Source organism: Dermacentor variabilis, chromosome 11, assembly GCF_050947875.1.
Source record: "Dermacentor variabilis isolate Ectoservices chromosome 11, ASM5094787v1, whole genome shotgun sequence".
NCBI classification, from domain to species: domain Eukaryota; kingdom Metazoa; phylum Arthropoda; class Arachnida; order Ixodida; family Ixodidae; genus Dermacentor; species Dermacentor variabilis.
In genome coordinates, this window is record NC_134578.1 from 98,727,976 (window position 1) to 98,741,442 (window position 13,467).

At 46.9% G+C, this 13,467-nt stretch overlaps 1 protein-coding gene across 1 annotated transcript in view; it reads right to left on the reverse strand.

Annotated features, from left to right (window-relative positions):
• Window positions 1–13,467, reverse strand: part of LOC142563393 (sodium-dependent nutrient amino acid transporter 1-like) — a 71,172-nt gene that overhangs the window by 14,066 nt on the left and 43,639 nt on the right. Inside the window, exons 7-8 of the mRNA XM_075673947.1 lie at window positions 10,376–10,549; window positions 1,068–1,382 (exon numbers count right to left, since the gene is read on the reverse strand). Of these exons, the coding sequence (XP_075530062.1) occupies window positions 1,068–1,382; window positions 10,376–10,549 (489 nt within the window). The remainder of the gene's footprint in view (window positions 1–1,067; window positions 1,383–10,375; window positions 10,550–13,467) is intronic.

Here is a 13,467-nt window from a genome sequence, read left to right on the forward strand (position 1 = left end):
GCACCAAAATTCCACTGGCTCAAACTCACGAAAATTCCGATAAGCTGCGTTGACTTAGTCTCACCGAAACTCTACTCAGCTGCGTGAACTCCGACTCCGCCTCACGAGGTGGTGTGAGCAAGTGACTTTACTCATGAGGGTGCTTTCCGACCTATAGTTGACAGATCCCTCTTGCTCCCAACGTCTTGTGCGTTCTGTTAAACGACCATTGTACGATCTGTTATCAACTTACTTAAGTCTTGATTCTTACTAGCTCCATTTTCTTCAAGCCTTCAGCGTACAGCCTATCGACTGCATAGAAAAACTATCTGTAGAAACATTACTGCAGAATCTCCCTAGCGGGACTTGTCGGACAGCACGTAAGCATTTGTTCCCGTCTCTCATCGTCATATCCATCAGCCTATTTTATGTCCACTGCAGTACGAAGGCCTATCCCTGTGATTTCCAATTACCCCTGTCCTGCGATAACCGATTCTAAATTCCGCCTGCGAATTTCCTAATCTCATCCCCCCACCTACTTTTCTGCCGTCCTCGACTGCGCTTCCCTTCCCTTGGCGCCAATTCTGCAACTCTAATGATCCACCGGTTATCTATCCTACACATTACATGGCCTTCCCAGATCCGCTTTTGTTCTCTTGATGTCAATTATAATACCGGCTATTCCCGTTTGCTCTCGAATCAATACCGCTCTCCTCCTGTCTCTTAACGTTTCGCCTAGCATTCTTCGTTCCATCGCTCTTTGCGCGGGCCTTAACTTGTTCTCGAGCTTCTTTGTCAACCTTCCAAGTTTCTGCCCATAGCCATAATCCTAAATCTCAGTAGCCATAGGTAGTCATAAGGCACCCTCATATATAGCCCTACAGAACACCATGCATATCTATAGCACATCGTGTCACGCATTACAGACATACGGATGGACTGATTTGCCTCTTAATTAAGTCGCCTTAGAATTCTCAAGCATTAAAATGTATTCGTGAGGTCAATTCCATGCACGGTACCTCATTGTCTCAGTTCAGACTCAAAACTCGAACGAAACGGGCGCCATTACGCGTGTGTGGCCTGGTTACCAGGTTGTTCTCCAGGAGCCAGGTGATGAGCAGGACTGGGATGCCGGCGAGCGAGCCGATGAGCAGGAACTGGCCGGCCAGTTTCGCCTGCACGTCGTAGTTGACCTCCAGCTCTCTGAAGAAGTCCTGGAGGGTGGCGAACGTCGCCACCAGGACTCCGAGCAGAGCGCACGGCGTCCACAGGCTCCAGCAGCGGATCCAGTAACGGCTCAGCATGCCCTGTTCCATGAAGTTCACATCGAACAGCAGCCTGTCGACGCCGTATCCCCAGACGAACGACAGCGTCTCCAAGCAGGCCACCAGCAGCACTGGAATCTGTGCGCGTTCAGCGAAAGCAAAAATTGAAACAATCTTTCTTTTGCGTGCTTTGCAACAGCTGACGATACTCACGCAACCGAGCTATAAGAACAAAAAAGAACGGTAAAACAAGTAGGACTAATAGTTATTGCGCACAAAATATTGAATAAACATACGACGGGATAAACAGGTGCGTAATGAGCAACGATCCAAGAGTAAGTATAAAATTGAGATAAAGAGAAAAACTTACGGAAGGAGAGGAAAACGTTGGAAAAGAGAGGATTGCAGTTGGAAAATAGGCTCAGTGAATCACGAATCAAGTAATCAAAGAATCAATTATTCATTTATTTATTGTGGCGTCCAAGAACAGCTACATACTGGTGCACTTAAGAAGTAATACGCTAGGCAAAACGCACAGAGAAGCTGAATGTGGTCAACAAAAAAAAAAAAAAAGGAGGCAGACAAACATGTAGGAAAAATGAAAACGACGATGCGGGCGTAAAGGGTACTTAACTGTGCAAGATCATTATTCTATTTTTTCTGCACACACCGAAAACAATAGCAATGAGCTTACTAGTGTATCAATATGGGCAGAATTCTTATTACGTGTTTTTTGAAGATGAGCAATACGACAGCGACTTCTGCAACAAGACCAGGCAGAAAACGAAGAATGCTTCCTGGTGTGCATTAGCGGGACGGAAAATTGTACATGATCGAGAATCTTTGGACAATGTCTCGTGCCATGAACCACTTATAAAAAAAGGTTTGGTTTAATACGTCTTGATGTTAGATATACGAGTTGAGGTATGTTGGAGAGGACTAGGCTATGGTCGCCAGAACGTAAAAGTGGCGCTTGAAAATATGTATTTATTTTTTGGGGTGCCTTCAATGAGGCTAGAATTTGACTTTCACCTTTCGTCCACCACTACAGATGCACACTCTGGTAATGGAAATCACGCAGTGGAACACAATTTCGGAAAAGCAGCAGGGGAATTGAAGTAATGCAATCTACACAAACAATACCAAGAGCGCGAAGAACACGTTGTTTCGGATATTCAGCGTGCGAAGACAAGCATAGCGTTTTAATTTATTCTTTAATTTCATTGACCATGAATAATGTAGCATCACGAGAGCCGTATGAAGAGTGCACATGGTGTTTTCCACGTACAACTTACTACAATAGTTTAGGAAGCAATGAAGAGTAGCCTATTTGCCTGTGCACTAGTTTGGCTGTAGAAATGCATTTTTCTAAGCCCGTGCAGTCGTGAACACTGACGACAGTCTTAAATAACTTTAGGTCGTAAGGATAAACAAGTAATGAAGAGTGTTGAATTGCTGACGAAATGTCAGTTACGAACAGTACAAGAAGAGAAGAGGAACTCGGCTAAGGACCTGATAGCTAACAACGCTCTGTTCATTCACACCAACGAAGCACGATCTATCGCGAAGCATCGATTGCGATAGCAAATTAGTACACAGCTATACGAAGTAAGGATAGTAGTTTTACCGGCCACCTAAACTTGAAAACATTCATAAGTAACTGAGTTACCAAGGACGGTGTCAGTTCGCACAAGCAAACATGAACACATCCCACTTGACGAGAGCGGACCCTCGCTGCAAAACACTGGACACTGGTTTGAGCAAGCGCGGCAGCAGCAGCGAGCGAAGTGACCTTCGTGCAGTCTATCGCTTTGACGCACTAAGAGCGGCGAGAACACAGCACCCAAAAGGGTGGAGCCGTCTGCAGATTGCGCTCAATGCGCTGCGCGCACGACCGCACGTGGCCGAGCAAAGCACGCACTTGTTGGCGGAGTCGAAGACGCCCCTCATCCCTCCGGCGCTGCCTCTCCGCTTTCCTCCACATGTGGCGCGCGAGATTGAGCCGCGATCGTCAGTTCCCCCTTGCGCCCGGTCGCGAAATGCGCAGTTGCTGCCAGAGCACAACGCCGCCACCCCACCCTCCCTCCCATATTTCCACGGCCTTTCGCGCGACGGAACACTGCGCGTTTGCTCACCGCTTTCTCCGCGCGCACCAGATTGAGCCGCGATTTCCGACTTCTCTCGCGCGCTTTCACGCGCACATGCAGCATACGACGCGCGGCAACGATGTTATCGCCCTTGGTCTTTGCGCCTGGAGTGTCCATATAATTTCTATCGCAATGAAAGAAACAGGTCACGCTACGGCATGCGGCATTCATCAACAGTATGAACTTACTTTAAAATCTTGATATCATCGGCGAATAGACAGAGGATGAATTCCGAAATGCGAGAGGAACGTCATTGAAGTATTAGAAAAGGTGTGGTACTAATACTGATCTTTGAGGGACGCCGCTAGTTGCGATGTAACAAGATGCGTGGCCATAGATTTAACATAACGTGATCTATGAGGACGATAACTGCGCAAGAAAGGGACTACTCACAAGTGACTCGTAAACTGTAAGAAGCAGTGAGCGCCTGATTACATGAAAAGCATTGCTGAGGTAATAGTAAATGGTGTCAACTTGCCTTCGTCGAAGTACCGGCCCGGAGGTATGTTTTATGAAACTGGCGAGATTTGTTATAGTGGAGCGGCAGGTGAGAAATCCACGCTAGTTGGGAATCATGAGTTCTTTACAGTGAAAAGCGAGCTCAAAATTCTTAGACGTGGCAGAGAGAAGAGAAATCGGCCGATAATTCTATGCGTCAGATTTACAGGCAGACTTCAATACAGAAAAAACACGAGCAGTTTTCCACATTTCAAAGAAAGAGAAAAATATTAAATGTATATGTTAGTATAGGGGCAAATATGATGCCGCAAGCTTTCACGATTGCGGAGGGTATTCCATCAGGACTGCATGATTGGGAAGGCTTCAAGTGCTTAAAGCGTTACCTGATGAGCTTTGATCAAACAACACATCACTATATGTAGGAAGCATCTTGTGCTGCCGACTGACACCACTGTCGAAACCCGACGCTTTATATAAGAATGAGGAATGGGTAGCAAAACAATCCGCGGCTGTTTAGACATCTACTGCTCTAGAGTTGAGCCGGGGAAAACACACTCAACGTGTCCTAGACCACTTGCGGATTTGCTTGCAAAATTCCGCTAGCAAGTCGAAGGCGCTCTTTTACAAGAACGAAATATGCGAGTCGTGATCCTGCTTCTAGAGGTGTTTGCATATGGCTTTAAAAAAGGGGGATTCTTCGCTCCACACATTATGGGCAGGACTTCTGAATTTATGGCGCGCGCGATCTTTATACTTTAGGACAGTTATAAAGGTCCAGATGAGACCCAGTGGAGATATTTAGAGCGTTTAAGACTGCACTGGCAAATGTATTTGCGCATACTGCTGAAAAAAGCATCGTAAACTGATATATTTCTTCATCAGCATTGTTCTTGTTCTGTGACCAGTGACCAATCAGTGGTGGAGAAGAAATATAAACCACCACTCTTGAAACCACAGCCACGCTTGCAATCAAAGTAATGTTATTCTTTTACGCCACTGCCCAGGGGCTGACACAGAGACAGGTACCTTTAGTGAGGGGCGAGACTTATCGGGACGCGCCAGGAAAACGTTTTATATATATATATATATATATATATATATATATATGCCAAAAACACTTTCTGATTATGAGGCACGCCGTAGCGGAGGACTCTGGAAATTTAGACCGCCTGGGGTTCTTTAACGTGCACCTAAATCTAAGTACACGGGTGTTTTCGCATTTCGCCCCCATCGAAATTCGGCCGCCGTGGCCGGGATTCGATCCCGCGTCCTCGTGCTCAGTAGCGAAACACCATAGCCACTAAGCAACCATGGCGGGTCAGGAAAACGTCCAAACGAGAGACATCTATAACTTGAACATTCGAGAGGCAAAGCTATATGACGTTGCCACAGGAATCGGGCAGGTAGTCCAACAGCAGTCTGCGTCTGTTCTCTGCGTATTGCAATGTGAATGTCAGAGCCTGCTGCAATCAATTCCAGGTGTAATTAAACTGACCAAGAACGATTACTCTATGCTCTTTATGGGAAGGTATTGCACTTGCAATGGAAAAGGTGACCTCATCAAACAAGGCAGGGGAAATATTAGGCGGTTCCAAATAATTTTTCACAGCGTGCTAGGCTGCCTTGTTCCCAAGCCGACTCCTTTGCACTTTCTATGTCGTTGCACCGAGCACATCTTAGTGAAATGTCAACAGAAATCAGTACACCACCACATTTTGTTTAAATCCACTGAAGTCCAGGTTACAAAGGAAGACATTGTAGTCTGTTGGAAAATAATTGGAAGATGGAATTTCGCAGCAAAGCCAAGTTTCGGGTAAAACAAAAATAGGAAAAGAAGAGGAAATTATTTGGACAAAAAGTTCACATGCTTTGGTGGAAAGTTCGTGAGGGTTTAGTAAAAGATTCCTGGATTACAGACCACTTTGATCCTTGGTGTGCTACGGTTGGCGTGTAACACCTCGGGCAAGAAGGATGCTCCACCACCATGCCTCATCGAAACGAAGGGTGGATTCCTAATTTGCTATGGTTGTCTCGAGTGGATGCCGGTCTGGAGGACGCCCTGCTGTGTTCACAGGCCCCTTTGTGTGTGTGTGAAAACCCTTTCCGCGAACCAGACAAGACCCCGGGCTGTCGCCAGCGGATGCACGCTTGCGAAGACCTCAACAGGGAGAATGGATCAATCGCCCATCCACAACCAGACGCCCCTTCCGCGTACCAGCGACGCGCGAAAGAGAAGGGATCCGCTGCCTACGATCCTCATCACCCGCGGGTTGCCACCAGCGGCGGCAAGCTCGGGAAAACATCGTCCTGGGAAAGTGGGTGCCGCCGCCAAGTACCGTGGGACTCAGTGCATGTCACGTGACATTGACGGGAGGAAGATCCTGCCTACGATTTTAGTGGGCCTACTTAAAGGGCCCCGCAATGTTCTTTTTAAATTCATTCTCTTGTTCTTATCTTTCACCAACCTTTGAATAAACCGTGCAAGTTTTGCACTAGAAATTGTCTCGTCGCTGACTGATCGCCATGGTCTACCGGACGCCTGCAGCCTGCCGACAACGGCACGCTACCCAATAGTAACACCGGTCCAGCTTCATGTAACCGGCGTCGCAACAACTGGTCGGCAGCGCTGGGCTACGCTACCCTAGAGAACGTAACAGTGGTTGTCGCGGAAGCTTGAAGCATGTCGTCGTGTAGCACTCTAGGGAATAACTTGACCAGGCATCACATCGGCCACATTCACGCGTCGTTCAGACGCATAAATTCGTCATCATTGACGACTTCATGGGCGCAGACGTGAAACGAGGCATGCGAATGATGCTTCGTTTTGAAGCGTTTGTAGGCAACGGGCAGTGCTCCAACGTTTGGAAGGCACGCATTCAGATCAATAGACGCGGTTTCTGGAGAGAGCCTGGACATAAAATGGCTTACGGTCGCGGGGCGCTCTTAGAGTTAACCACCGATATTCCCTTGCTCTCTCCAGCTTACTCCAGCTTACGTTTACTCCTGCCTTGGAGAGCTGGTCAATGGCGGCAGCTCTCGGCGAAGCAGTCCGGACGGTTGCAGCATACGTTGCTTTGGACGATTGGACCCGCAGCGCATCAAGAGAAATAGGCGAAGGCGGTTTGCGCTGAGTGCCAACCCACCACGCAGGGAACGTCCCTTGACCCGTAGCACACCTGTAGCCTCGGCCTGCTGTGCAGATACCAGTGCGTTTTCATTGCCGCGACGCTCGTTGGCACTCAACAGTCGCGCCACTTCATCACTGAGGAAGGACATTTCCTAGAGAGGCTGAATTAGAAGGCCGCAAAGGTAAGCTATGTCACCGACCGCCTCAAAGCCAGTCCGGAAGAGAGGAGCACCCTGTGCAGAAGTCGCCGATTGGGAAGCAGCGGGCGTGGTGGCATCGTTAAGCTTGAGCACTGGAATGTTGGAGTTCTGGCACAGGTTACATGTGAAAGCGCTCTCACCGTGCTTCAGAAGTACTAGGTCCTCGTCGGGCCATACAATACAGTTCAAGTGTGTACGTTTTTCGCGAAACATACACCGATGTAACGCTGTTTGCCGTAAAAACGCTGCCAGCACCGAATACAAGCGTCCGTACTAGGTGCCTTCTTTCGGAAAAATAAAAATAAATAAAATAATAATAACATTCTTCATTTTAATGAAGGAATATGAGCAGGCCCGTCGAAGTAAAGCTCGCTTGTTTGTCTCTGCGAAGCAGCATTGCTAATAGCGATGTGGTCAGTTTCATTGCAGGCCTTAGGTCAAAAAAGACTGTTGTGCAAAACTATTGTAATAAATGCTATTCCAATGCAAAGAGAAAGAAGTCAACTAACTACTCATACAGGCATGTCAAAGCTCCATATATAGGATGAACATGTATTTAGAAGCTTTCTTGACTTAAAAGAAAATGATAACGACAATCCCATTGACACATCTCCACTCCATGTACAGCAGGCAACAGCAAGGGGCAGGACGAGAGCGGCACAAGTATTCATGTACTTGCAGAAATGGACAACACGCAGCTACGACAGTATTTACAAACAATCAACTTCCGGACACATTCTTGTAATAGTATGAAGCATTCTTCGCTTCATTCCAGGCGCATTTCGGTAAGTAGGTAGTTCATGTATCACCTCATTTGGGACTGCAGTGAAAAGAAATGCATGACTGACAAAGCAATTGAGCCTTTGCCTTCGAGTACAGCGCCCCAATGCTCAACGCACTACGACGCGATCGCTTCGATTTCTTTTTTCTTTGTTGAAGGACTTAAGCAGCTTCAATAGTTAATAGCGCGTCCAAAATATGTACAGTCGAGACAACATAATATACGTCACAGACAGGAAGCGCATAAAGTCTCAAGTCACGTCGTTACTGGCGTAGTCATTTAAAGTTATTGTAAACTTGCTACGGGTCCCACCCTCGTCGGCCACGACCAAGGACTACCGTATGCTTTCAGTTATAATGACTCACACGCCCCAGAATGTACATACAAACAAGTGTTCTAACTGGATCGCAGTAGCAGACAGCCATAGCAGAGCGTCATATGCTGTAGAAGTCAACGATCCTTATAAGGTAAAAAGGTGTTTCGCCTGCATTTCATATTGCTAAATACCTGTTCGCAAGCATACGTACCCATTTCGTATCAAAGCCGACTAGCTCCCAAGGCATTTGGCGCTTTTGTGACGTGCAAGTTATTCGTGTTTTGTTTTTGTGTTTTCTTCTTGAAAGCTCGTACTTTGACACTACTAGAAAGCACAGTGTTCGGGATCGGCCCACATTCCCACAATATTTTCCTCGTAGCAGCAAACTCTGCGTAGAAACTGTGCGAGCTTGCACAGCCTTCACGATGGACCGATGTTCATCAAATTTAACTATTTCTTTGCCAGAATGCAACCTTCTTATTCGTTTTAACGTATACAACGTGAAATGAGCATAAGTATGCAGCATTTTTAACACTTAGTCGCAGATCACCTCACATTGCATGTTTTTTCTCGCTTGCTTTCTTCAAACATCTGAGCGAAAAAAAAAAGTGCTAGCAGAACAGGCCGGGCTGTCCTTGGGCTTCAACAGGCCTGCTCCACTGCTGGGCGAGCATCCGACTCCGACATGTTCCGGTGCAGCTAAGCCTTCCGAACGGTCTACCCTGTGGTGGGCAGACGTCCCGACCCAGCGAGTGGTTCGTCGTGTGCAGGCATCCGCCCCGGCCTCCAGCCTGCGCCACTCGCCGCTCCGGATTCATCTTTGCGCCTCTTCGTGCCGTGAGTGTGTGATACCGACGCACTATCGGACGCCTTCCTATATTGACGCTGAGCTTGACTATACATGACAGACACTCATGTAGGGAACTGTGTGTGTGTGTTATCGTGTATGTTATCCTAGTCCCGTCCCCGTGTTATTAAAGCCTCTCTTTGTTCATTGTGCCATCCCTGTGTGTTTCGAGGCCTGGGCCCACATCTTCCTATCACACCTGCACGACGTAGCCTCTTCTTGGTGTCATGGGTTCGGAAATTTCTCAACCAGACATGTGGCATATTGTAGGCGCCTATTCTGCTGACCTGCTGTATGATAGTGGCACCCTTTAAGGCCTTGCGCAAATCGTCAATCCAGTAAGGATGCCCTGCAATGTCGCGATTGCAGGGCGACAGTGCTTTCCTGTGCGTCACCAGTACGCAGAGAGTGCATAACCCCCGGGTAGACCTTGGGTACGGAGTAGCACGGTTACCATGGCCGGTGTCGACCGCTGTCGCAACTCGTGCAGAACCTTCGTCTTCTCTCCGTACGCGACAGTGACATGAAGCAGACAGACGCCACGAACGCATTCACCGACAAGTGGCTTAGCACGCCCTTACGAATGTCTTGCGGGAAAACCAGCGCATTGAGTCACTTCGCGCGTTTTAAGTTGACCACCTCGACAGGTTGAACCACTACAATTTTATTGACTGTGTGAGTTCGCACAGCATTGTGCGCTTAGAAAGGTGGAGTTTATGGAAATTTATGACAATGGACGCAGATGAAGCGTAATAAACAAAGCCACAAGAACGTCTGAATCTAAAATCACAAGGATGAGGCAAATCGATGTACAAACCATGGCTCACGATCACAGCGCCAGAGTTCCCTATAGTAACTATTCCAGGAAACTTTATGGCATTTGCCACTCAGTCGCACATGCCCTCTTCCTCATTGTCTCCTTGACCTTCTTTATTTCTCCTCGTTTGGCTTCCTCTGTACTTCGTTCGCGGCGGCAAAAGCGTGTAGCAGAAAAATCGCACAGACAATATACGCGAACATTACTACAGTTTTTCGAAAAAAATAACAAAAAAAAACGCCAACAAGATGTATGACGTTTAGTCCTGCAGCGACGTTCACTCTAATAGAGGAATACGCGGTGAGGGGTTATGGGGCGTTGAGGGAGGGTAGCGAAGGCGAGAGAGAAACCGCTCGCTCGTCTACGAGCTCGCATTCGCTTGGCGACCTTCAACGAACAGCCGTAATCAACCGAGCATTCAAAAAAGGCCCACGCACGTGCACGGCGAACCGATTGACCGTCAGGGCGATGGTATATCCGTACGGCGTCGCGTACGGCACACTCGCCACGCAGCCCACCATGCAGACCGCCGCTATGAGGGAACCCGTGAGCGGCCTCAGCGACGGGAACTCGTCCGTCATGCTGGTCACCAGCATCCACACGCCAGCCACCTGGACGCGCAGAATAGGCGAGTTGTGTTAGAGTTTCCCGTATCGGTCCTGGCAGTGTGGCTATACGGTTGTGCCAGTGCACGTCCTCGTACATTAACTTGAACGGACACCAAAGAGAAACAATGCGTCGGTTCAGACTGATTAAGTACTTTACTGCTAAGCTGTTTATGACTAGGGTTCCGTGCGTTTTTGTTCTGCGCGTGCGAAAACTCGGGCGTAGAATTTGACACAAAATCGTTTGATTCCCTGCGCAAGAGCTTATACGTCTCATCACTCGTATATGCATTTTGAGTGGATTAGTTAACAATAGGCACCTGTTTCAAGAGTCGCGTGCTCTCAGGTGGTTAATAAACGTTTCTGGAAGATTTGTCGCTGTGCGACCCGCATCGGGCATGTCTGCATTCTCACCGCCCTCTCTTTGTCGGCGTTCCAAGCGCTTGCGTACCTTGTATCCTTTCCTCCTGCTGTTCCGTGATGGCGGTCCCGTCGAAACGTCCTCTGTGTCTAGCTTTTTTTCGGCTTCTCAGGACGACTGTCCCGTCGTCCACGCGAATGTGCACAAAATAAATATGTGCGCCTACCTTTCGTCACGGCGACCACCGATCAAGACAGTAAATGAGTTCGTACTTTTGTTCAAAATTCTATGTCACCTCTGTGCCGTCTGCTACAGAGCTTCGCTGGTCATGCTCCTTCACAGAGTGGGCCGGCTGATAATTTGTTTTCTTATTCGAAAGAATTTTTCCCTTTCCTAGGAAAAATGTGTTTGTCATAGGTACCTCGCCACATATATTACTGAGCATGTATACAAAGCGTATCTCACAAAATATACATAAAAGCTCCGCACCTGCCTCAATTTTCCACAAGAGGAAAAATAGCCATTAAGAAAGGGGTCAGAAAGGCGACACAATCTCTCCCATGCTATTCGCTGCTTGCTTAAAGCATTCAAGCTGTTAGACTTGGAAGGATTATTAGTGAGGATTAATGGCGAATATCTCAGCAACCTAGCGTTTGCAGATAACATTGTCCTGTGAACAAGCACTCTTTACGAATTGCAACTAATTATTGAGCGCCTTAGACGAAAAAGCATAAAGGTAGGGTTGAAGATTACCATGCAGAAGGTAATGATAATGCTGAGTAGCATGGGTAGAAAACAAGAAATTATGATCGGCTGTTAGCTACTAGAATAGTTGAAAAACTTCGTTTTTCTAGGTCAAGAAGGTCGCTAACAAATGGGAGTAGCCCACGGTGATATAAAAATTACATAAACAGGTGCGTCAGAAAGGTTTGCAAATGTTTCAATACATGGGCCTATCTTTCTCAAAGGCGGCCTTGTTACGCTCAGTTGGTTAGTTTTAATTGATTGGTAGAGTGAGGTCGTCTACGGTCGTTTAAGTGGTGTCTTGCTGCAAAAAGAGACTCAAAAGAAAATAAGCGCTGTCTTTTGACGTTTCTAGGCACTCATTGTAAACAGAATAGCATAATCCCTAAAGCGCTAACACTGAAAGCTGTACCTGCTCTAGGCACACTCCCCCCACAACATCATGCAAACTGGCAAGTAACATTAGACTGTGCCTCACTCTCATTTTTTAATATCCTCAACGAACACTGTGAAGAACAAATAGAAAGTTTTAGCCACAAACTTCGGAACCTAGCTCTGACAGCAGATGAGGCAAAAAATTTAGAGCATTCCCCCGAAAGACAGATGAGCAAATTCATTCGACAACAAAGAGAAAAGAAGAACCCTAGCCACAATACAATATTCCATACAAGTAGCAACTTGACGCCAATAAGTGTGAACTGGAATGTAGAAACACCAAAAACGGCGGAAGCCTCCTCAAAATTTAACCAGTCTAATGTTGTAGACATTTCAAAAACATAAGCAGGGAAGATATAGGCGTCCTGAGCAAGTGCCTAAACTTTCGCCCCGCAAACAACACAATACATGAGTTGAAGGTTTCCGAGGGCACATTAGGAATTTTTTCGCAGACAACACACGCACCAAACACCAGGACGACACCATAGAGAGCATAATACACTCAGGCTTCTAAACCAGAGCAAACCATACATTTTCATGCTTCAAAAAATAACAACGCTAAACAGACAAGAACAAGGTGTTTATGAATGTGGTATCCCTCGAAATAAACTTCAGTTGTGAGTCAGCTCCAGTGTCGTATTGTTTGCCTATGCCCTTGTGGGTTTAGCGCTGTTGTTTTTCGAAACATGAATTATTACCAACTCGCCCGAGTTTCTCTTCTAGTATAGTCCGTAGAACTTCACCCATGTCTTACCACTGTTACTAAGGAAATTATAAGCCAGTCCTAGACAGCAAAGCAACCTAAAAACAATGACCTCAGAGAGTCGCATCATTTCAATTCTTAGTTTGTGTAGAAGGACATTGTCATTAAAGAAGCAACTAAGGGTGGTTGTATAGTCATCTGGCCAGTAGATAAGCACAAGCACGAGGCATCCAGACAGTTAAACAGCTTGAACAGTACGGCAAGCTAGAGAACAATCCGACATTACGATACATACTCAAGATTACCAACAGGCAGAAATCGCTTTTAGCTAATGGATTCATAATGTCACCAGAATTGAGATCTCTCAAACCAAGCAGCAAAACAGCGGGATGACTTTGCTTTAATCCGAAAGTTATTAAAATACCACATACTGAAGTAAGCATCGTTAATGTTTCTGCATACCCTATAGTATCAATACATAACAAACAGACAGAGAGCCTGTCCACATTTCTTCGCCACTTCCTCGATGATTTACCCCAAAATATACCCGTCGTGGTGGCTTAGTGGCTACGGTGTTCAGCTGCTAAGCATTGAGGTCGAGGGGTCGAATCCCGGCCAGGGCGGGCGCATTTCGATGGGGGCAAAATGCAAAAACATCCGTGTACTTAGATTTAGGTGCAC